General features: G+C 42.0%; 1 protein-coding gene and 1 long non-coding RNA gene across 5 annotated transcripts in view; one reads left to right on the top strand and one right to left on the bottom strand.

Moving 5' to 3' along the window:
* Positions 1-13,130, bottom strand: part of LOC122555255 — a 16,043-nt gene extending 2,913 nt beyond the window's left edge. The window contains exons 1-2 of the long non-coding RNA XR_006313218.1: positions 13,046-13,130; positions 1,633-1,849 (exon numbers count right to left, since the gene is read on the bottom strand). This is a non-coding gene — a long non-coding RNA (uncharacterized LOC122555255). The remainder of the gene's footprint in view (positions 1-1,632; positions 1,850-13,045) is intronic.
* An 82-nt stretch (positions 13,131-13,212) lies between these two features.
* Positions 13,213-25,532, top strand: part of LOC122555254 (E3 ubiquitin-protein ligase DZIP3-like) — a 114,733-nt gene continuing 102,413 nt past the window's right edge. For 3 of the 4 annotated variants that reach the window (XM_043701056.1, XM_043701058.1, XM_043701054.1), the window contains exons 1-2: positions 13,213-13,312; positions 25,012-25,073. In XM_043701056.1, coding sequence (XP_043556991.1) covers positions 13,300-13,312; positions 25,012-25,073 — 75 coding nt within the window. In that variant the 5' untranslated portion in view covers positions 13,213-13,299. Of the gene's footprint in view, positions 13,313-13,420; positions 13,692-25,011; positions 25,074-25,532 lie in introns of those variants that run through there. The other variant, XM_043701055.1, reaches the window with a different exon arrangement.

The following is a 25,532-nucleotide window of genomic DNA, read 5'->3' as shown; positions in this document are numbered from 1 at the left end:
TTCACCAATCTATTTATTTAATCTACTGCCATGTATCCAAGGGAAGTCAAACCACCAAATCATGTCAGAAGTCTGAATTAAACGGAACGAAATTGTGGGAGCACTCAGTTGATTTACGTTTTAATGCGCTTTGTCTCTAATGTATGTCTTCCCCTACTTTAGACAAAAAAAACCCTTTGCTTTTCACCTCATCTATGCTTCCTGTGAACCTTTATAAGGTCACCCTTCAACCTCCTACACTCCAGTGACAAAGTTCCAGACTATCCAGCCTCTTCTTATACCTCAAACCGTCCATTGAACCTACCTCCACCACATTTTCAGGGGATGCATTCCAAATCCTTACCACCCTGCATGAAATAATTTTCCTTGCACCACACTGCTTCTTTTACCAAATAATTCTGGTCTCCCTTCTATAGGAAGGACTTTGTGAAACCTGAAAGGGTTCAGAAAAGATTTACAAGTATGTTGCCAGAGTTGGAGGATTTGAGCTATTGGGAGAGGCTGAATAGACTAAGTCTATTTTCTCTGGAGCATCAGAGGCTGAGGGGTGACCATATATATGTTAATAAAATCATCATGGGCATGGATAGGGTAAATAGTCAAGGTCCTTTCCCCAGGGTTGGGGAGTCCAAAACTAGAGAGCATAGGTTTTAGGTAAGAGTGAAAAGATTTAAAAATGGATGTAAGGGGCCACTTTTTCACACAGAGGGTGTTGCATGTATGGAATGAACTGTCAGGGGACGTTGTGTTGGATGTAAAATTATAACATTTAAAAGGCAGCTGGATGGGAATATGAATATGAAGGATTTAGAGAGGTATGGTGAAAGTGAGGACTGCAGATGCTGGAGATCAGAGTCAAGAATGTGGTGCTGGAAAAGCACAGCAGGCCAGGCAGCATGCAAGGAGCAGGAGATGGGCTTATGCCCGGAACGTCGATTTTCCTGCTCCTTGGATGCTGCCTGACATGCTGTACTTTGCCAGCACCACAATCTCGATTGCAAAACTGATTATTAAAAGTTTTCAAATGTTCCTTGGTACCACATTCTGTTACATGTTAATAATGCACTTAAGGTTTAACACTCCACCACTGTAAGTTGCACATTGTTATTACATTAATACATGTGGAAGTCAAACTATCAATTAACAAATTTTCTGTCAGAAACAGAGGTGATTCATCGAATAGGTGCAAAGCATTTCCCTGGCACAAACAGCAAAATGTGTACATATCACCTTTGACACTGATAACGTCTCATTAAGAAATTATATTGAATGCAAAATATATGAAAGGCAAGGCCAGAGGATTATAGCTGCGTAGGTGCTTAGGGTTAGCTCCATCTGGTTGTTGTGTTGGACTATAACGCAGCTTTGAGAATGATACAAGGTGTCATTATTTGACGAACTTCATTTTGTTATCACCTTTTAATTGCATAAATATTATTCCTAAGAAATTGACATGTGCGCTTAATTCCGATCAATAAATCCAGTTGAAATCAAAATTTGCTCACATTCTCCTCCGAGCAATCATTCTAACGATTCTGTGAACAATTTGTTAACAAGTTTGTTGAAACAGAAGTATCTGAGATGGCTTCTATTTCATGAATATATCATTTGAATAGATGTACTTCTCTTGACCTGTTTCACTTCCTGGATGAGGTGGGATATGGGGAACTGACATTGCTCCTCCCATCCCCAGTGGAGTTGCCAATGTTTTTTAAGAGGTTTTTATTCCTGATGAAGGGCTTTTGCCCGAAACGTCGATTTTGCCTGTCCTCGGATGCAGCCTGAATTGCTGTGCTCTTCCAGCACCACTGATCTAGAAAATGTTTTTTAAGAGTTGAAGTCTTTTCATCTGAAATGTTAGAAAAAAAACAAATCAGAAATGGATTAACCATGTGGTTCTGAATAAAATCATGTTAAGGAATTGTACCAAATTAAAATCACTGTAACAGGATCAATGCCAGTGTTATACTGGTGGGCACAAAGTTAAAAATCACACAACACCAGGTTATAGTCCAACAGGTTTAATTGGAAGCACACTAGCTTTCGGAGCGACACTCCTTCATCAGGTGGTTGTGGAGGACATAATTGTAAGGCACAGAATTTATAGCAAAAAATTTACAGTGTGATGTAACTGAAATTATACATTGAATAATACCTTAAATGTTTGTTGAGGCTTTCATCTGTTAGAATACTATGATAGTTTCACTTCTTTCATGTGTAAAACACAAAACGTGTTTTTTTAAAGTTGCATTCTCAGGTTAACTGAAACAATTGAAGTTAGCTAGACAATATGTTGAAGGTGTTTGCTCCCTGTGTTCTCTGGCTTTGCCATAATGTTTAGACTGATTGTAAACTAAAAAGTGAGATAACAGAGTCTTACATGAATTCATGCAGTTTTTGAGCAAAGTACAATGTAACTCTGCAAGTCCAAATTCACCCCACAAACATATATATCTATGTGTGCATGTGGGTCTTTGTGTGTATGAGTCTGTCTGTCTGGGTTGGGGGGTTGTGAGGGAGAGAGCGAGAGTGTATATGTGTGTGTGTATGTGAGTGTAGAGTGTCTTAAGTCTGTGAGGGGATGCATGTGTGAGTGTGGGAGTGTGTGTGTCTGTTGGAGTGTGTGAGTGTCTGTGTACGTGTGTATGTGTGTGTATATGAGTGCCTGTGTGTGTATGTCGGAGTGTCTGTGTGTGTGTATAGTGCAATAGTGGTCACCTGTCGTGTGACATGAACCCAAGGTCCCGGTTGAGGCCTTCCCTATGGGTATAGAACTTAGCTATCAGCCTCTGCTCGGCCACCTTTCACTGCTGCCTGTCCCGAAGTCCGCCTTGGAGGATAGCCACCCGAAGGTCCAAGGTCGAATGTCCTGGACCGCTGAAGTGTACCCCGTTCTGGTACCTGGAAGTACTCAGGGATGCCCTCATAAGAACGAGGTACGATGCTCAACTCATCGACCGCCAGTTCCGACGTGCCACAGCAAGGAACTGTAATGACCTCCTCAGGAGACAGACATGTGCTGCAACTGACAGGGTACCCTTCAATGTTCAGTACTTCCCAGGAGCTGAAAAACTATGCCATGTTCTTCGTGACCTGCAACACATTGTCAATGAGGATGAGCACCTCGCCAAAATCTTCCCCACACCTCCACTGCTCGTCTTTAAACAACCACCAAACCTCAAACAGATCATTGTTCGTAGCAAGCTGCCCGGCTTTCAGGACAATTCCATACAACCCTCATGGTAGGCACTGCCAGACGTGTCAGAGTATGGACATGGATACCACCATTACATGTGGGGACATGTACTCATGTGACTCAGCCAACATTGTCTATCTTATACGTTGCAGGCAAGGATGCCCTGAGCCCTGATACATTGGGGAAACCGAGCAAAGGCTACGACAACGGATGAATGGGCACCGCACAACAATCAACAGATAGGGGTGTTTCCTCCCAGTTGGGGAACACCAGCGGTCCAGGACATTCGATCTCGGACCTTTGGGTGATCATCCGCCAAGGCAGACTTTGAGACAGGCAGCAGTGAAAAGTGACCGATCAAAGGCTGATAGCTAAGTTCCGTACCAAAAGGGAAGGCCTCAACTGAGACCTTGGGTTCATGTCACATTACAGGTGACCATCATTGCACTATACACACACACAGACACTCCTACATACACACACATACACACGGACACATGTACACAGACATGCACACAGACACTCACACACACCCTTACGGGGACACACACTCCCACACATGCATCTTCTCAGAGACTTAGACCACTCTACACTCATGCACACACATATATACACTCTCTCTCACAGACACTCACAAACCCCCACCCCAGACACACACACACTCCCATACTCACACATGCATCCCCTCACAGACTTAAGATACTCTACACTCACATACAAACACACATATACACACTCTCTCTCTCATTCACAACCCCCCCAACCCAGACAGACATACACACACACATACACACAAAGACCCACATGCACACATATACATATACATATACGTTTGTGGGGTTAATTTGGACACTCAGAGTTACATTATACTTTGCTCAAAAACTGCATGAATTTATGTAAGACTCTGTTATCTCACTTTTTAGTTTACAATCAGTCTAAACATTAAGGCAAAGACAGAGAACACAGGGGGCTAACACCTTCAACATATTGTCTAGCTAACACCAATAGTTACAGTTAACCTGAGAATGCAACTTTTTAAAAAAAAAGGTTTGTGATTTACACGTGAAAGAAGTGAAACTATCATAGTATTCTAACAGATGAAAGCCTCAACAATCATTTAAGGTATTATTCAATGTATATTTTGTTACATCACACCGTAAATATTTGCTATAAATTCTGTGTCTGACAATTGTGTCCTCCACAACCACCTGATGAAGGAGCGGTGCTCCGAAAGCTAGTGCTTCCAATTAAACCTGTTGGACTATAACCTGGTATTGTGTGATTTTTAAACTTATAACAGGATCATGGGTTTTACTTTCCGTCCTGTATGGTTAAAGTTTCATTTGCATGAGTCTTTTGTCTGAATCAGTTCCTCCTTTCTGAATGGGGGTGGCTGTGCTTGTCACACACTGCAATTTCCTTCTTGTTGCTCTGTATTAAATTCCTGTTCACCAATCTATTTATTTAATCTACTGCCATGTATCCAAGGGAAGTCAAACCACCAAATCATGTCAGAAGTCTGAATTGAACAGAACGAAATTGTGGGAGCACTCAGTTGATTTACGTTTTAATGCGCTTTGTCTCTAATGTATGTCTTCCCCTACTTTAGACAAAAAAAACCCTTTGCTTTTCACCTCATCTATGCTTCCTGTGAACCTTTATAAGGTCACCCTTCAACCTCCTACACTCCAGTGACAAAGTTCCAGACTATCCAGCCTCTTCTTATACCTCAAACCGTCCATTGAACCTACCTCCACTACATTTTCAGGGGATGCATTCCAAATCCTTACCACCCTGCATGAAATAATTTTCCTTACACCACACTGCTTCTTTTACCAAATAATTCTGGTCTCCCTTCTATAGGAAGGACTTTGTGAAACCTGAAAGGGTTCAGAAAAGATTTACAAATATGTCGCCAGAGTTGGAGGATTTGAGCTATTGGGAGAGGCTGAATAGACTGGGTCTATTTTCTCTGGAGCATCAGAGGCTGAGGGGTGACCATATAGATGTTAATAAAATCATCATGGGCATGGATAGGGTAAATAGTCAAGGTCCTTTCCCCAGGGTTGGGGAGTCCAAAACTAGAGAGCATAGGTTTTAGGTAAGAGTGGAGAGATTTAAAAACGGATGTAAGGGGCAACTTTTTGACACAGAGGGTGTTGCATGTATGGAATGAACTGCCAGGGAAGTCATGTTGGATGTAAAATTACAACACTTAAAAGACAGCTGGATGGGAATATGAACATGAAAGGTTTAGTGGGGTATGGAGAAAGTAAGGATTGCAGATGCTGGAGATCAGAGTCAAGAATGTGGTGCTGGAAAAGCACAGCAGGCCAGGCAGCATCCAAGGAACAGGAGAATCGCCTTTCGGGAATAAGCCCTTCATCAGGAATGTGGCTTATGGGCCAAGGGGCTGAGAGATAAATGGGAGGGAGGGGGGTAGGTAGCTGAGAATGTGATAGGTAGATGGTGGGGGAGAAGGTATTAAGGAGGGTGAAGGGATAGATGGGATAGGTGATGGACAGGTCAAGAGGGCGGTGCTGAGTTGGAGGCTTGGGACTGGGATAATGTGCGGGGAGGGGAAATGAGGAAACTGGTGAAATCCACATTGATCCCGTGTGGTTGCAGGTTCCCAAGGCGGAATATGACACATTCTTCCCCCAGGAACTGGTCGTTGGGGTTTGGCGATGGAGTAGGCCTCGGACTTGCATGTCCATGGTGGAGTGGGGGGTGGGTGGTTATGTGTTCAGCCACAGGGCGGTGGGGTTGGTTGGTGCGGGTGTCCCAGAGATATTCCCTGAAACAATCTGGAGTTTGCATCCTGTCTCCCTGATGTAGAGGAGACCACATCGGGTGCAACGGATACAGTAGATAACATTGGTGGAAGTACAGGTAAATTTCTGTTGGATGTGGAAGGATCCTTGGGGTTCTTGGGCAGAGGTGAGGGGGGAGATGTGGGCGCAGGTTTTGCACTTTCTACAGTGGCAGGGGAAGGTGCTGGGAGTGGGGTGTGGGCTGGTGGGAGGTGTGGACCTGATGAGGGAGTCGCGGAGGGAATGGTCCCTCTGGAATGCTGATAGGGGTGCAGAGGGAAATATATCTCTGGTGGTGGGGTCCGCTTGTAGGTGGTGAGGATGATGCAATATATCCAGAGGTTTGTGGGGTGGAAGGTGAAGACCAGGAGAGAAGGTCTGTCCTTGTTGCGTTGGGAGGGGTGGGGTTCGAGGGCGGAGGTGTGGGAAGTGGAGGAGATGCACTGGATGACATCGTCGACCGTGTGGAGGGGAAACTGAGACCTTTTAAGGAGGCCAGCTGGGATTTTCTATGGTGGAATTAGTTATCCTGGGAACAAATGTGGCAGAGCTGGAGGAATTGGTAATAAGGGATGGCGTTTTCACAGGAGGTAGGATAGGAGGAGGTGTAGTCTAGGTAGCTGTGGGAGTCAGTGGGCTTGTAGTAGGTGTCCATGGTTAGTCGATCACCAGAGATGGAGATGGAGATGGAGAGGTCCAGGAAGGGGAGTGAGGTGTCTAAGGTGGTCCAGGTGAATTTGAGGTTGGGATGAAAGGTGTTAGTGAAGTTGATGAACTTCCTCGTGGGAGCACAAGGGAGCACTGTTACAGTCATCGGTGTAGTGGAGGAACAGGTAGTGCTGGTGCAGCTGCGGATGATGGACTGTTCCATGGGAGGATTGGAAGGAGAAGTTGTTAAGGGTGAGGACCAGTTCAGCCAGGCGGGTGAGGGTGTCAGTGTAAGGGATATGGGCCAAATGTTGGCAAATGAGACTAGATTAACTTTGATATGTGGTCAGCATGGACAAGTTGAACCAAAGGGTCTGTTTCTGGGTTGTACACCTCTACGAGTCTATGACCTTAAATCTGTCACCTCTGCTTCTGATTCTCCATCCCTGGAAACTGGTCCAAGATTTTTTTATCTCTCTATATACAATCTCCTCTCCACCTTCTTTGCTCCAAGGTAGACAGTCCAAAGTTCACTATACACACACAACTTAATTTCCTTACCCATGAAACTTTTTTTCACTTTCTCTAACGTATTCCAAATCCTGCCTCAGTTGAGGATGAACCAGGGTTTTATACAAGTTTAGCATAATGTCATTTTTCAATTCTGTGGCTCCATTAATAAATCTCAGATATCATGTGCTTCATTTACTGCTCTCTCAACCAGTCCTGTCACATTCAATTAATTATGCATCTATATACCCAAGTGCCTTTGCTCCTGTACCCCCTTTAGAAGTCATAATAATGAACTAAATGTTTAAATTAAAAATGAAAATTAACTTCTTAATTCACTACATTGGGCAGTTTGGTCTTGTGGTTAACCGGTAGATAGGGTTCAAATACACTATTAGAGCCCTAACTAACTTATCACCTCATATCTTGACACTGTCCTGACCCCCTTGGTCCAGGAACTACCCACATACTTTTGAGACACCACCCACGCCCTCCACCTCCTCCATAACTTTTGCTTCCCCGGCCCCCAATGCCTCATCTTCACCATGGATATCCAGTCCCTGTACAAGTACATCCACCATGGCAAAGGCCTCCAAGCCATCTGGTTCTTCCTTTCCCGCTGACCCAACCAGTACCTATTCACCCCCCCACAATCATTCAATTGGCTGAACTGGTCCTCACCCTCAACAACTTCTCCTTTGAATCCTCCGACTTCCTACTAAAGGGGTAGCCATGAGCATCCACATGGGCCCCAGCTATGCCTGTCCCTTTGACGGATATGTGGAACCGTCCATCTTCCATTGTTACACAGGCACCATTCCCCACCTTTTCCTCTGCTACATTGATGACTGTATCAGTGCCTCCTCATGCTCCCTCAAGGAAATTGAACAGTTAAACAAATTCATGTAAACCTTCCGCCCTGATCACCTGGACCATCTTGGATCTTGGATACCTCCCTCCCCTTCCTGGAGCTGTCAGTCTCCATCTTTGGTGACCACCTCAACACGGACATTTACTTCAAAACCACTGACTCCCTCAACCACCTGGACTACACGTCCTACCATCCCCTTGTTTAAAAAGCTATCCCTTACTCCCAATTCCCCCACCTCCGCTAGGTCTGCTCCCAGGAGGAGCAATTCCACTCCAGAACATCCCGGATGGCCTACTATTTTCAAGGGCTGCAGATTCCCCTCCCATGTGGTCAACAATGCCCTCCAGCACATCTCCACCACTTCCCACACCTCCGCCCTTGAATCCCACCCCTCCAACTGCAACTAGGATAGACCCCTCCAGTCCTCACCTTCCACCCCACCAACACCCGGATACAATGCATCATCCTCCGCCATTTCCGCCAACTACAATCAGACCCCAACACCAGAGATATATTGCCCTCACTACCCTTATCTGTGCTCTGCAGAAACCAATCCCTCTGCGATTCCCTCGTTATGTCCCCGCTCCACACCAACCCACCCTCCACTCCTGGCACTTTCCCTTGCCACCGCAAGAGGTGTAAAATCTGTGCCCACACCTCCCCCGCCCCACCATCCAAGGCCCTAAAGATTCCTTCCACATCCTACAGAGATTTTCCTGCACATCCCAACACCTCATCTACTGTGTCCGTTGCTCTCGATGTGGTCTCCTCTACATTGGGAAGACAGGACATCAACTTGCAGAATGTTTCAGAGAACATCCCTGGAACACACGCACCAAGCAACCCCACCGCCCCGTGGCTGACCACTTCAATATCCCCTCCGGCAAGGACATCCAAGTCCTGGTCTTCCTCTGCTGCCAAATCCTAGCCAACTAATGCCTGAATATGAACACCTCATCTTCCACCTTGGGATCCTCCAAACACACAGCATCAATGTCAATTTCACCAGTTTCCTCATCCCCCCTCCCACCTCATCCCAGATCCAACCTGTCACCACCCTCTTGACCTGTCCTACCTGTCCATCTTCCTTCCCACCTGTCCACTCTGCCCTCCCCTCTGACCTAACATCATCATCCCCCATCTCCATCTACCTTTCACCTTCTCAACTACCTTCCGCCAACCCACCCACCCTCCTATTTATTTCTCAGTCCCTGGCCTCCTTCCCCACCACATTCCTGATGAAGGGCTTATCCCAAAACATCGATTCTCCTGCTTCTCAGATGCTGCCTGACCTGCTGTGCTTTTCCAGTGCCACATTTTTCAAACCAGAGGGCACAGTTTTAAATTGATTTGCAGAAGAATCAAAAGTGAGATAAGAGAAAATTTTTTCAGAGTATAGTTAAGGCTTGCAACACACTGCATGGAACTATGGTGGAGGCAGGTTCAATTGAAGTGTTCAAGAGTACATTAGATCATTATTTAAATAGGAACAACGTTTATATGTAAAGGAAAAGGTAAGAGATTGGCACTAAACCAAATGCTTGGGAGCAAGTAAAATCATAATGGATCGAATGGCTTCCTCTTGCACTGTAATAATTCTGCAGTTCAGTGATTCTGTTCCACCAATGAGATTATGACTCCCCTGTGATCTATATACCTGAATACCTTTGGTTCACAAAAATACTGAGAAACATACAGACATTTTTGGATCTTCAGACACTCAATATTATAATATTTCAAACAACTCAAATTACTACAAGCAAACAGATTTTGTTTAATAAAAGCAAAATACTGAGAGTGCTGTAAATCTGAAACAAAGAGAATGCTGGAGAAACTCAGCAAGTCTGGCAGCATCTGTCAAGGTAGAAAGCACAGTGTTAGGGTTAGGTTTACAAGGTTGCGAGAGGGTACCTGCAATCAGGATGTTGGTTTGAAATGTGTGTACTTCAATGCCAGGGGCATCTGGAATAAGGTGGGTGAACTTGCAGCATGGGTTGGTACCTGGGATTTCGATGCTGTGGCCATTTCAGAAACATGGCTAGAGGAGGGACATGAATGGTTGTTGCAGATTCCGGGATTTAGATGTTTCAGTGAGAACAGAGGTGATGGTAAAAGGGTTGGGGGAGGTGTGGCATTGTTAATCAAGGATAGTATTACAACAGCTGAATGTTTGAGGACTCATCCACTGAGGTAGTTGGGCCGAGGTTAGAAACAGAAAAGGAGGTTACCCTGTTGGGAGTTTTCTGTAGACCTCCGAATTGTTCCAGAGATGTAGAGAAAAGGATAGCAATGATGATTCTCGATAGGAGCTAGAGTAACAGGGTGGTTGTTATCTTCCCCAATATTGACTGGGAATATTATAGTTCAAGTAGTTTGGATGGGTCAGTTTTTGTTCAATGTGTGCAGGAGGGTTTTCTGACATAGTATGTCGACAAGCCAACAAGGAGAGTTGCCATATTGGATTTGGTACTGGAAAAGGAACCTAGCCAGGTATTGGTTTGGAGGTAGGTGAGCACTTTGGCGATAGTGACCATAATTCAGTTACGTTTACAACAGCAATGGGCAGGGATAGGTATATACCGCAGGGAAAGAGGCATCACTGGGGAAGAGGCAATTATGATACAATTAGGCTAGATTTAGATGCAAAGGATAAGGAAGAAAACTGGAGGGGATGGATACACTTGAAAGGTGGAGCCATGGTTTACTGAAGAGGTTGAAGCTCTTGACAAGGGGAAGAAGAATGCTTATGTGAGGATGAAGTGTGAAGGCTCAGTTAGGAGACTTGAGAGTTAGAAGTTAGCCAGAAAAGATCTAAAGAGAGGGCTAAGAAGAGCCAGGAGGGCTCATGAGAAGTTGTTGGCTGAAAGGATCAAGGAAAACCCTAAGGCCTTCCATAGATGTATCAGGAATAAAATAATGATTAGAGTAAGATTAGGGCCAATCAAAGATAGTAGTGGAAAGTTTTATCTGGAATCTGAGGACAATGGGGAAGTGCTTAATGAATACTTTTTGTCAGTATTTACATTGGAAAAGGGCAATATTAGTGAGAATATGAAGATACAGGTTACAAGATTAGATGGGATTGAGGTTGACAAAGAGGAGTTTTTAGCAATCTTGGAAGTCTGAAAATAGATAAGACCCCTGGGTCAGATGGGATTTATCCAGGGATTCTCTTGGAAGCCAGGAAGTAGATTGCAGAGCCTTTGGCTTCGATCTTTATGTCATCATTGTTGACTAGAGTAGTGCCAGAAGGCTGGAAGCAAATGTTGTTCCCTTGTTTAAGAAGGGGAGTCGGAGCAACCTTTGAAATTATAAGCCAGCGAGCCTTACTTCAGTTGTGCGTAAGATGTTTGAAAAGGTTGTAAGAGATAGGTTTTGTAATAATCTGGAAAGGAATCATTTGATTAGGGATAGTCAACACAGTTTTGTGAAGGTAGGCCGTGCCTCACAAACCTTATTGAATTACTCGAGAAGGTGACAAAACAGGTGGGTGAAGGTAAAGCGGTTGACGTAGTATGTATGGACTTCAATAAGGCGTTTGATAAGGTACCATAAAGTAGGCAATTACACAAAGGAGTTTCGGGATTGAAGATGATGTAGCAGTTTGGATCAGAAATTGGCTAGCTGAAAGAAGACAGAGGGTGGTGGTTGATCCTGGAGCTCAGTTACCAGTGGTGTACTGCGAGGTTCTGCTTTGGGACCACTGCTGTTTGTCATTTTTATAAATGAACTAGATGTGGGCATAGAAGGATGGGTTAGTAAATTTGCAGATGACGATAAGGTAGGCAGAGTTATGGATAGTGCCAAAGGATGTTGTAGGTTACAGAGGGACATAGATAAGATGCAGAGCTGGACTGAAAAGTGGCAAATGGAGTTTAATGTGGAAAAGTGTGAGGTAGTTCACTTCGGAAGAAGTAACAGGAATGCAGAATACTGGGCTAATGGTAAAATTCTTGGTGGGTAGATGAACAGAGCGATTTCAGTGTCCTGGTGCATAAATTCCTGAAAGTTGCCACCCAGGTTGATAGGATTGTCAAGAAGGCATATGGTATGCTGGCGTTTATTGGTAGGGTGATTGAGTTTCGGAGCCACGAGGTCATGCTTCAGCTGGACAAGACACTGGTAAGGAGTATTGCATGCAGTTCTGGTCACCACATTATAGGAAGGATGTGGAAGCTTTGGAAAGGGTTCAGAAGAAATTTACTAGGACGTTGCCTGATATGGAAGAAAGGTCTTATGAAGAAAGGCTGAGGGAACTGAGGCTGTTTTCGTTGGAGATAAGAAAGTTGAGAGGTGATTTAATCGAGACGTATAGATAATCAGAGGGTTAGATAGGGTGGAAAGTGAGAAACGTTTTCCTTGGATGGTGAAGGTTAACATGAGGGGACATAGTTTTAAGTTGAGGGGTGTCAGATATTAGGAGTAGTTTCTTCACTCAAAACAGCATGGGCGTGGAATGGCCTGCCTGAAACAGTAGTAGACTTGTTGACGTTAAGGGTATTTAAATGGGCATTGGACATACATATGGATAATGATGGAATGGTGTAGGTTAGATGGGCATCAGACTGTTTTCACAATGTCGAGGGCCGAAGGGCCTGTACTGTGCTGTTACGTTTTATGTTCTATGAGTTAATGTTCCAATGAATGACAATGCAAGCTTGAGGAACAACAACTTTACTTGGGGCACTTTACAGACTCAGGTCTCAGCACTGAATTCCATAATTTGAGAAAATGATGGCTGTTCTCCATTTGTCTTACACCCTACATCAGCAACCCCCAACCTACAGCCTTCTCTAGTTTACCTTGCTGTTAGTGGAGACGACTCATTCCCTGCCTTTCACACCTTAATCGACACCCACAACCTTGTTTTTCAAAAAAAAAGAGCAAGGTAGTTTGCATTGAGCCCTTCTCAGTGTCATGGAAAACACAGCATAGAAGCTGAACCCCCCGGCTAGATATTCCTAAATCCGTTCCTCTTGACGCACTCTGTCAAAAACAAACGCTCACATTCGCGAGTGGCAGGTTGTGTGAGAAGTTAGATGGTATTGATGAGGGTGTACAAATCTCCCTCACGCAGGAAATTGATGACCACGCCTGTGCGGAAATAACCGTCGAAACTGAAAAGGCAGGAGAGCCGCTGACACGTCAACCAGCGCGAGCGCGAGGGAGGGGGCTTTCTCAACATCATCGCGAGATAACAAACAAAATAATATTCTTTCAAAAGAAAGGGGGGCGTCCGAGGAGCTTTATACGCAACTCAAATGGCTGCTCAAGGTAGGTTTACCAAGGTGTTTGTGTGAGGAGTTATTATTTTGTTTTAGGGGTGGGGGGTGGTGAATGATGGTGCGGTGTGATTAATAATGTCTGATTCCGGTGATGAGTCAGTCCCACGGGTATTCCCGGAAAATTACCAACGGTTGCTTGTTTTTTTTCTCTGTCTGTTACTGTGTCACTCCCAGGCCGATGACCCCGCCGTGAGCTGTTCTTTTTGAAGTATTAATTAATTAATTGTCCCCTTTTTACTGCTCCTCGGGGCCTTCCGTTCAAACCCAACAGCTTCTCCTCTTGATTTTTTTTTACAAAACTAAACGAGGTGATTGGAGAATTGTGTCAAACTGCGCTGAAACGTACTCCGCAATACTTCCTGTCCGCGGTGAGTCAATCGGGTAAAAATTTTGGATTTTTTCCCCGGACTTTTGTACTGAGGCCTGGGTAAAATTGATCAAACTCATACTGTACTTGGCTGTGCTGCCCTTGGTTCTTTTGCTTATGATTGACATTATTATGTAAATGAACAATAATTTCTTCAGTGAACATGATTCGGTGGCAATCACCTGATGAAGGAGCGTCGCTCCGAAAGCTAGTGTGCTTCCAATTAAACCTGTTGGACTATAACCTGGTGTTGTGTGATTTTTAACTTCTTCAGTGAAGTACTTCTCGACTGAACACATAGGAACTAGGCCCTTTTGAGCCCTTCGTTCTGATCAGGGCTGATCCTGTCTTTTAACACATTCTCGCTTTCTCACGATTCCATTTGAATCTTTTAATATTTGGGGAAAACACATTTTTGTATATGCTCAGTGACCTAATCCCCTCTACTTTCTGGATAGACAAATCCACAGATTAAAATTAAATGACCTACTTCATATCCTGAGACTGACGCTCCAACCAAGGGAAATATCTTACCTGCATCTAGTCTGTCAGACACTGCTAGATATTTTTAAAATTCATTTCAATCATTCTTCTAAGTTCTAGATCCAGTTGAGACCAATTCTCATAATACAACAATCAAACTGTCACTATATCAGCTTTGTGAATTTCTGTACCTCCTGGAAGCCAAGTATATCCTCTCATAGATATCCTCCCCCAAAACTGCACACAATTCTCCAGGTGCAGTCTCACCAATTGGATAACATTCTTATTTCTGAACTCCAGTCTCTTGCAATGAAAGCTAACCTACCTTGTAGCATTTGGTTAACTTACCTGCATGTTAACTTTCAGTGACTGGTGTACAAGGATACTCAGATTCCTTTGTACATTCACATTTCCCAATATATCACCATTTAAGTAATACTTTTGTCTTCTGTTTTACATGTAACTTTTATCCACATGATACTGCATCTGCAGTGCATTTGATCAATCACTCAACTTAATTTTTGTTTAGATTACTTACAGTTTGGAAACAGGCCCTTCAGCCCAACAAGTCCACACCGACCTTCCGAAGAGCAACCCACCCATACCCACTCCCTACATTTTTCCCTTCACCTAACACTACGGGCAATTTAGCATGGCCAATTCACCTAAGCTGCACATTTTTGGACTGTGGGAGGAAACCCATGCAGACACTGGGAGAATGTGCAAACTCCACACAGACAGTTGCCTGAGGCGGGAATTGAACCCCGGTCTCTGGTACTGTGAGGCAGTAGTGTTAACCACTGTGCCACTTATCTAGACCTCCTTGAAGGTCCCTTGCATCCCCCCAGACCTCCAATCCCATTGTTTGGTGTCATCAGAAAAGTTGGAAATATTACATTTGATTCCTTCATCCAAGTCATTTGTATGTGTGTGAACAGCTGGGCCCCAAGCACTGATCCCTATAATCACCACATGCAGCCTGGAAAAAGACACCCGTTCACACTCTGTTTCTGGTATGTTAACTAATTCTCAATTCATGCCAGAATATTATCCCCAATCCTGTGTGATTTAATTTTTCCCATTAGCCTCTATGTGAAGCCTTATTAAAAGCATTCTGAAATCCAAACACACCACATCCACTGGATCTCCCTTATCTATTGTAGTAATTGCATCCTCAAAACTCCAGTAGATTGGTTAAGCATGATTTCCTTTTCATAAACCCATGTTGACTTTGTTTAATCCTGATAATGCTTTCCAAGTATTATTTTATCACATCTTCTATAATAGTCTGTAACATTTTCCCTACTACTGATGTGGACCTAACTGATTTGTAATTTTCTGTTCCTTATCTCTGTCCCTTTTTTTTAAATAGTGGGGTTACATTTGCCACCTTTCAATCTGTAGGAACTGCGCCAGAATTTTGGAAGATGGTCACCAATGTAACTGATACTTTCAGGGCCACTTCCTTTAGTAAGAACAAAAATCAGAAATTGCTGAAGAAGCTCAGCAGGTCTGACAGGATCTGTGGAGAGCAAACTAATTCTGAAGACCGGTCGCTTGACTCAAATTGTTAACTCTGTTTTCTCCACCAGCTACCAGACCTGCTAAGCTTCTTCAGCAATTTCTGGTTTTGTTTGTTTCAGATCTACAGCATTTGATGTTCTTTATTTAATTCATTGCCCATGCACTCAATTTCTGTTACAATAAATATCATTTATTAGTTTCTTCGCCTACTTTACCCGAGTTCTGTAATGTATCAATTCTCAGGGTTACTAGTTTCTACTAACCGAGAATAAGTTTCACACCCTGGGAAAGTCTACATTTCTATTATTGGTGAATAGATAGTGACACTTGATTCAGTTCAGTAGAAGTTAATTTTGTACTGTAGTCTTCATATGATCACACTATTTCTTCCTTCTTAATTTAAAGGTGTGGGAAAAAATAGGTGAACAAAAGTAAAATACTTTAGATGCTGAGGAACTAATGTAAAAAGACTGAGTTCTTGGGTAAAGTAGCATCTTTGCTGAAAAAAAGTTTAATGTTTCAGCTTGATGAGTCAGAAAGAAGTTCCAATAAAAACTAATCAGCCTGAAACATTATCTTCCTAGTTCTTTCCACATTTATTGCCTAACCGACTAGATTAATTTATAAGGAAACGTTAAGAGAATAACATGAAAAGTTCAATGAAGCCGATGTAAACTACACGCTCCAGTGTGGACTAAGTAGTCATTTTTTTTCATATATAATGGTGTGGTACATGTAGGACAGGCTAGGTAATGGGAGCAGATTTCATCCTCTCAAGTACCTTAGTGAACCAGATGGATATTTACAGCAGTTAACAATGGTTGTATGGTCACCATTAGACTAGCTTTTTAGTTCTGTACTTTTATTGAATTCAAATTTCCCCACTTGCCATTGTGGAATTTGAATGTCGTGTTCTCCAGAACGTCAATCTAGTGCTAGCCCTGTGAAATTACCACCATACTACCAGCATTCTGCTTAAACTTTGCATGTCTTAGGATAGATTCTTCAGTTTGTTGATTGAAGAGACAACAAGCAGAATTTAGTGGAGCCTTCTGAAAGTGAGGCTGCTGGCATGTGAATCCAGAGAATCAAGTGGGAATCTGCTGATCTGACCCTCAGCGGCTGGAAAACCTATCTCACTTTTAGTGAGTAGCAGGAACAGTCTGCCACAGTAAATGTGTTGTTAATGAGCAACTTAAAACCAGTTAGTTCTGGGTGACTCAGTAATTAAACAAAACTTACACAGATCCGCATTTCTGGTGGCTCCAGAAAGCTGCGTAGCCATCTTGGGATTTCTAGTGACCTGACCTGACTGTGGGTTCACAAAGGGCTCAGCATCAGAGGACGTTAATCTAGTGACTCCCTTCTGCCGCCATTGCTTCCAATCATCCCCTTCAGCAATGACAATCCAGCAACAATCACTGGTGAAAGCACTCATGGTACTGTTGTCAAGAGGTCACCACTCCTATGACACTGCTAGTTATGAAGAGCTGCCAACCTGTGATTGGCTGGCTGATCTTGAGGGCAGGAATTCTCCTTTTTGGATTTATAGTCTGATGTGAGACCTGGTGCTGTTGAGGTATGAGCCTGCTTACTTTGTAATTACATCATGGTTCTGGTGGAAAAGATGCATCTTTTTTTTCACAGCAGCTTTCCAACTGGTAGGCAGGACCCCATCACCACAGCTAGATTTTGCCTCTGGTGCTGCTTTCCCAGTTCTCACTTTACATGGCTGCACACTTAAGATGGACCTCTAATTATCTTAATTAGCAGTGCAAAAACCCGGAAATAGTCTGTGCAAAGTTGTGAGCAGAGTGAAGCGTGTATTTGACTACAACTGATGGTGATCGGGAAGGATGTGGTGGCTGTAATAACTGACAGTTGGAGGAGTTTGTTTTTATGTATAAGACTGTTTGTTTGTTTGAATTTTCAAAAACTATTTAATGGCTCATTGTTTGACAGTAGTAATTTTGAAATCCATCTCTTGGGAAAAGGGGCCAGTAGGAAATTACAAAAATGGAACAGTGCGGAGGGGGTTTGTGGTAGTAGGCAGCCTTTACTAAAGAATAGGTTTCAGAAGATTCTGTAGAAGTTGAAGTGGTCACACTAGGCATCTGATTGACCAGAGAAGCTGAAATGGACATTTTGATTTTGAGAGTAATTTGGTATTGGATTTTAATTTCAGTTCTGAGTCAAATAGGATTGCTTGGACACTGTTGAAGTTGGGATGAGTGAATGGCTTAATACAGAATGCTGTGGATTGGTGCTTATGGCAATAACATGGAAGTATAGCTTGGACCTACTATAAAGTTTACTGTATATTTATACAACCTCAGCCTGGCATCTGCTAGTTGGCTGGTTTGCATACTGAGCACTTCAATATTACATTTTCTTATTTTTCCAAATCTGTTATCCCAATCAGATTGCTGGAACATTGCAGTAGCAGCCATGAAACGGAATCCAACCTTGTCTTGTGTATAAACAGATTTGATAATTCTAGATGGCTTTTATCTTAGATGTGTGTCTACAGCATATTTAAGGATACGCTAGTTGCATAGGTAGATGGTGCAAAATTTTAATTCACCCATATTATTAAAATTGACTCTTTGCAAATATACTTGTAAAATAAATGTTGTAATAGTTTAATACAGTTACACATGTTATGGACCAGACCAAACCGCCTCAAAATATTCAGAAGATACTCTCTAGACTCTGACTTTTTCTTATTTTAAAGGTAAATGCAAGGCATTATATTCCAGGTGCAAGTTGATAGGTCAAACTACCAAATTTAAAGCAAAATACACTTTAGTCATCCACTGCATTTAAAATACAATGAAAGAAAGAAAGAATTGGAATAACTGACTAAACTCTGTTGGAAAACTTAACAGAATAATAGATATAGTAACTGTTACTAGTTAACTGTTCCAATATAGTAACATCCCATAAACACAACCTTGGAAAAAAGGCTAATTCTGAAAACAGAATGTCTCACATGTAACTCACATAGCAGACAGAGAACTCCCAGCTTTTGGCTGTAACTTTAAGAGAGAAAGAATACTTTTCACTTCTTCAAGATCCCAACAGCAACTAAAAGCTGAACCTAAAATCCCTGGTTTTGTGGGAGCTTGACCACACCCATTCAGGCTGCTTCAATTGTTCCAACTTTTTTTTAAAAAAACCCAATGTCTCACAGGCAGTTTACTTTCTTACAGACTGCTCTGCACCTGCCCCCCGTCTCTCCTGAAAAGAAACCAGAATAAAACACACCTCCTTAAAGACACAGCATTGGCGCACACAGCATGATCAAAATTTTGTAGATTTAGTTCCAACTGGAATGGTCCCTGTCTTTCTAGCTCACATCTCTATTTGAGCAGCTGACAATCATGCTCATCTAAGTTTATTATTCTCCTGCACCCATTTCTCAGAGTGGTTTTCCAAATTAGACCATAAGACATAGGAGTGGGAGTAAGGCCATTTGGCCCATCGGGACCACGACGCCATTCAATCATGGCTGGTGGGCATTTCATTGCCACTTACCACACACTCCCCATATCCCTTAATTCCTTGCGTGATTAAGAATTTATCAATCTCTGCCTTGAAGACATTTAACATCCCAGCCTCCAATGTGCTCCAAGGCAATGAGTTCCACAGGTTCGCCACTCTCTGGCTGAAGAAATGTCTCCTAATTTCTGTTTTAAATTGACCCCCTCTAATTCTAAGACTGTGTGCATGAGCCCTAGTATCCCCACTTGATGGAAACAAATTTCCAGCATCCACCCTTTCTAAGCCATGCATTATCTTGTAAGTTTCTATTAGATCACCCTTCAATCTTCTAAACTCGAATGAATACAATCCTAGGATCCTCAGCCGTTCATCATTATTAGGCCTACCATTCGAGGGATCATCCATGTGAATCTTCGCTGGGCACACTGCAGTGTCAGTATGTCCTTCCTGAGGTGTGGGGCCCAAAATTGGATACCGCGTTCTAAATGGGCCTAACCAGAGTTTTATGAAGTCTCAGTAGCATATTGCTACTTTTACATACCAAACTCTTGAGATAAATGACAACATTACATTTGCGTTCTTAACTATGGACTCAAACTGCAAGTCAACCTGTAGAGAATTCTGGACTAGCACTCCCAGATCCCTTTGTACTTTGGCTTTAGGAATTTTCTCAATGTTTAGAAAATAGTCCATGTCTGTATTCTTTTTTTCTGAAATGCAAGACCTCGCATTTGCTCACGCTGAATTTCATCAGCCATTTCTTGGACCACTCTCCTAAACTGTCTAAATCTTTCTGCAGCCTCCCAACCCTCTCAGAACTATATGCCTGTCTGCCTAACTTCGTATCATCGGCGAACTTCGCTGAATGCCCACAGTCTCTTCATCCAGATCACTAATATATAAAGTGAACAGCTGTGGCCCAACACTGAACCCTGCGGGACACCAATTGTCACTGGCTGCCATTCTGAAACAGAACCTTTTTTATCCCAACTCCCTGCCTTCCGTCAGACAGCCAATCCTCAATCCATGCCAGTAGCTCATCTCGAACACCATGGGCCCTCATCTTATTCAGCAGCCTCCCGTGAGGCACCTTATCAAAGGCCTTTTGGAAATCTAGGTAGGTAATGTCCAAAGGGTTTCCCTGGTCTAACCTATTTGTTACCTCTTCAAAGAATTCTAACAGATTTGTCAGGCACGGCCTCCCCTTACTAAATCCATGCTGACTTGTTTTAATACGACCATGTACTTCCAAGAATTTTGAAATCTCATCCTTAATGATGGATTCTAGAATTTTACCTGCAACCGAGGTTAGGCTAATCGGCCTATAATTTTCCATCTTTTGTCTTGATCCTTTCTTGAACAAGTGGGTTACAACAGCAATTTTCCAATCATCTGGGACTTTCTCTGACTCCAGTGATTTTTGAAAGATTACGACCAACGTCTCCGCTATTTCTTCAGCCACCTCCCTCAGAACTCGAGGACGCAGCCCATCGGGGCCAGGAGATTTATCAATTTTTAGACCTTTTAGCTTTTCTAGTACTTTCTCTTTTGTAATGGCTACCATACTCAACTCTGCCCCTTGATTCTCCTTAATTGGTGGAATATTACTCATGTCTTCCACTGTGAAGACTGATATAAAGTATTTATTAAGTTCGTCAGCTATTTCCTTATCTCCCAGCACTAGCCTTCCTGCATCAATTTGTGCCATTCTGTGCCCTCCACACAAGTCATTACAAACCTTCAAATTCAACAGTGGACAAAATCACACATGCTGTATGTCAAATATTTTTGGGGAGGGAGTGGAAGCCTTCCACTGACAAGAACCTTGGTAGCCACTGAGAACTGTACGTCTGCAGCTCAGACCAGATATTTGTTATCTGGCTAGAAACCACTAACGTTTTAAAAATGCGAAGTGTGAAATTCCATATACTTACTACGAGGATAATGCCACAAGATTTCAAGGTATTGAACAAACAATAAATTTTACCATATAAAGTTAGAACTTCAATCTACAATATATCTACAACTTAAAAAGAAATTGAAGTAAATGTTTTACACAGTAGATGTTTCTTGTGTGGAATGAACTTCCTGAGGAAATGGTGGATATGGTTATAATTACAGCAATTAAAAGATATTTGGATAAGTACATGAATAGGAAAGGTCTGAAGGGATATGGGCCAGAAGCAGGCAGGTGGGACTAGTTTAGTTTGGGATTATGTTCAGCATGGACTGATTTGACCGAAGGGTCTGTTTTCATGCTGTATGACTCTGAATAATGTCCAGAATTAATCTGCAGTAAATATGAGATTGAGAACCCTACAGAGCAAATCAAATAGTAAATAAGATCTGGACTGATCCCACAGGTTTCTCAGAAGCCTCTCCTGATGCATGTTTTGAAAACACCATGAGTATCAGATCTTTACAAGGGATTCTAATTCTTCTAAAACTTATCTTTGGAATTCTCTCAAAAGATGCTGTGTCATACACTGCCTCAAAGACTGCTTGTGGCCTGGTCTTTCAGAACTCCCAATAGGAACTACGCTTCTCTAAATTGTAGAAATTGTACTCCAGCACCTGCTCACAGGCATAACTTTAGCTTGTACAAAACAGCTAGCTTCATTAAACTGGCACAGCTGCAGTTCTCCAAACTCTATATCTGGACCAAATAAGTACTACTTGTGTGCTTTGTAAACTGATTTGCTGGATGGAAGTATAAATGTCTCGCAGGCTTCTTCAACCACCATGCCCACCCAATATTTCTGAGACCCAGTTCCAATTCTTAGCGACTTGATCTTAGCCCTTTCGTAAGTCGTAACTACACAAAGCTATCATGCAGAACTTGGGACATCTTCCTGCATGTAACTTATTCATTTGAGCTCTCGCTCTCATTCTTCCTTTCTCACCCTCTCTCCAATTATAACTCATTGGCCTCTAACCATTGAACTGTTCTTCAGTGACTCTTTAAACTGTTTAGCGTGACCAGTTGCAAACCTGACGACAAATCCTGCCTTTATTGCTAGGCAGGATTAAATGTAGCAACTATTGGGACACACTGTTCCTGGAATGTTACAATATTCGGATTTTTTTCCATTCATATTGTTTGCTTACACAATTACACAGCAAAGGATTTCAGCACGTGTTACATGCCCACTGAGAAGATGGTTTTGTTCCAGGAGACTGCAGATGTTATTAGCAATCTGCAATGAGAGCCTGAGCCTTCTAAAACACTGCTGCTCAGATATATAGAAAGAACTGCCAGTTTTGCACCATATTGCTGGTTTCACCTCCTTCAGCTGGATTGTGATGTCGATTCCATTTAACTTCTGGAGATGGATGCAGCTGAGAAGACAGTTATTGCTATTTACACTGCTACTGGTGGTTCTTTTGGTGTGGTGTGGTGTTGTTTCTGCTCTTGTTCTTCAACATAGAAGGAACTATATGAACTGATTTCAAGATGCGATGCAGACTGATCAAAGGCTTATTTCACTGAAGAAACACTTTCCACTGTGCACTCCTGTTAGTGATGAGCAAATTACCGACAGATCACTTCGTTTAACATCTGTTATAGGGAAGCTTTGATTAAAGATGTTATAGCCTGGCATTTAGAAAGCTTTAAGATAATCAAGCAGTGGTAACATCACTTTGTGAAAGGGGCATCATGTTTATTGGCGTTCTCTAAAGAAATATCCCTGTCGATAAAAGGAAACTGTTGAATGTACTGTTGTTACATTTCAGAAAGTCGCTTACAACGTTGTTGAGGAAAATAAGTTTGTCTTGTAAGGGATAACATACTGGCATGATAGAAAGTTAGGTAAAAACAAGGACTGCACATACTGGAAACCAGATTCTAGATTAGAGTGGTGCTGGAAAAGCACAGCAGTTCAGTCAGCATCCAAGGAGCAGGATAATCGACATTTCATGCAAAAGTCCTTCATCAGGACTTTTGCCTGAAACGTCAATTTACCTGCTCCTCGGATGCTGCCTGAACTGCTGTTCCTTTCCTGCACCACTCTGATCTAGAACATGATAGAAAGTTGGCTGGCTGACAGGAACAGAAAGTAGACATAAATGAGTCAGTTAGTACTTGGAAAGGTGAAATAAGTTATGCATCACAGAGTCGGTGCTGGGACTTTAACAGTCACTTAAATAACAAGTTTGAAGGGGCAAAACGCATGGTTGCCAAATTTTCTGCTGACACAGAGAGAGCTAAGAAAGTAAGTCATGAAAAAGATGCAGTCAATTCAGATATAATGCAATAGTTCTGTTCTCGTGCGATCTTGCATTATAAGAAAATCATGCAATAACTGCTCTATTTAAACTAATGCGGCCAGAATCGCGTTATAGCCAATATAGATAAGGCTCTTTGACATTCTATAAATTCTTCAAATTCGTAAAAACTAATTTGAAGAAACACGCGTTATAATAGAATCGACTTATAAGGAAGCTACAAAGAAACATAGGTAACTGAGTTGACAAAGATCTGGAAAATGGTGAGTCTAAACAGTATATGATCTAAACAGTAAGAAATTGCATAGCTCTGAGATGCAGAGGGTCCTGGGTTTCTAAGTGCATAAATAGCAAAGGATATTATGTAGGTCTATCAATGAATAAAACTAAACTAGAATTCCTACTTTGCAAAACATTAGGATAATTTCAGAATATATTCAGATTGCACAGTTTTCAGCTATAGCTGTGGATTTATAATTTGTTCTTCTGTTTCCGAAAATGGCTTCACCTTGGTTAAAACCAGATATTCAGAATGCTTGTATCCAGTGGCCCACATTTTATTTGACATTAAGTAGACATTTTTCAGATCTATTACTGCACTAAACTCATACTTGTTGATTTATGAATTAAAATATAAAGTGTAGGCAATAAAAGATAGTACATTCTGGAGAATGTTGATAATTCATTCATTTGCAGTTATACTATTCACTCCGTTATCAGTCATGGTACTCGATAATAATATTGGAGCCAGATTCATCTAAATTATAGCAACATTTTGTGAAAATTTCCAATTATTTTTGATTATTTTAGTGATTTTCATGCTGCTTACAGTGTCAAATGGATGATGGATGTAGAGTCTCTAGCGATGTACATTTGCATGTACCAATTCAGCATGTTACTTTTTCCGCCTACTTCATTTAACTGAATCAACAGATTGTGATAGCAAATTTAGAATTTTGTTTAATGTAAACATCATTTCTTTCCATGGAGTTAATTTGTTTCTTTTTTACAATTTAAATTTGTATTATAGGCCTGTAACTAAATGATTTAATTGGAATCAGCTAAATTTAGCTTCCATCAAGGCAGAGTTTGCATATGTTCTGTGACATATAAATTAGAAATGGCGTTTATGTGGACATTGAGTTAGACTAAAATTGTGATAGCAAGACATGACATAGTCTCACATAAGAAAAATAGCCATGTGACTGTGCTACTCAAGGGTAGTGGTACTTCAGGCACCAAATATTCCCTTCAGAAGAAAGAAGAAAATGCTGAGGAAATCCTAAACCTTCTTGCAGGGTGTTTGATTTACCTCTGAACCAGTTGACAATTAATTGTATAAATTTGACGTTTCAAATATAAAAATTCAAACACGTATGCTTATTTTGGGAATTAATAAAGACTTAACAGGATATGTGCCAAAGCAAAGTTTTATCTGGAGGAGTAAAAGTTTGGGGGAAATTAGGGTGTCTTACTGTAGAAATTCCCCCACGCGCATAATTTGTATAAATTTTGTACTAGCATAACTGAAATAGATTTTCATTGAGCTATTTCTCTACATTTAAAAAAAAAATCTGTTACAGGTCAAAAAGAAGACTCTGTTAAGATGGGTCCAGAGGCTGAAGAACAAATGACTCGTTCAGAGGTAGGTCATATTTTTCATTTTCAGAGTGTATACATGAAATAACTTGGAAAATTGCACAGCAGATCCGACAACATCTATAAAAAGAAATTACAATTTCTGAAGTCGTAAGGTCATACAGCATAGAAACAGACTTTTCAGCCCAATCTTTAGAACATGCTGACTGTGTTCCTAAACTAAACTGGTCCCATCTATCTGTGTTCGGCTCATATCCCTCCAAAGCTGGCCTAGTTCCATTTGCCAGCGTTTGACCCATATCCCTCTGAACCCTTCCTATTCATTACCATCCAGGTACCTTTTAAATGTTGTAATTGTACCCACTTCCGTCACTTCCTCTGGCAGCTCATTCCATACAAAAAGATAAACCTTGGTGCATAGTTCTGTGTGGAAAAAGTTACCCCTCTGGTCTTTTTAAAATTCTTCTCCTCTCACCTTTAAACCTATGCCTTCTAGTTTTGGATC

This window comes from Chiloscyllium plagiosum, chromosome 12, assembly GCF_004010195.1.
Source record: "Chiloscyllium plagiosum isolate BGI_BamShark_2017 chromosome 12, ASM401019v2, whole genome shotgun sequence".
In the NCBI taxonomy this organism is placed as follows: domain Eukaryota; kingdom Metazoa; phylum Chordata; class Chondrichthyes; order Orectolobiformes; family Hemiscylliidae; genus Chiloscyllium; species Chiloscyllium plagiosum.
The sequence above is the reverse complement of the archived record's forward strand: the minus strand, read 5'-3'. Positions and strand labels throughout refer to the sequence as shown.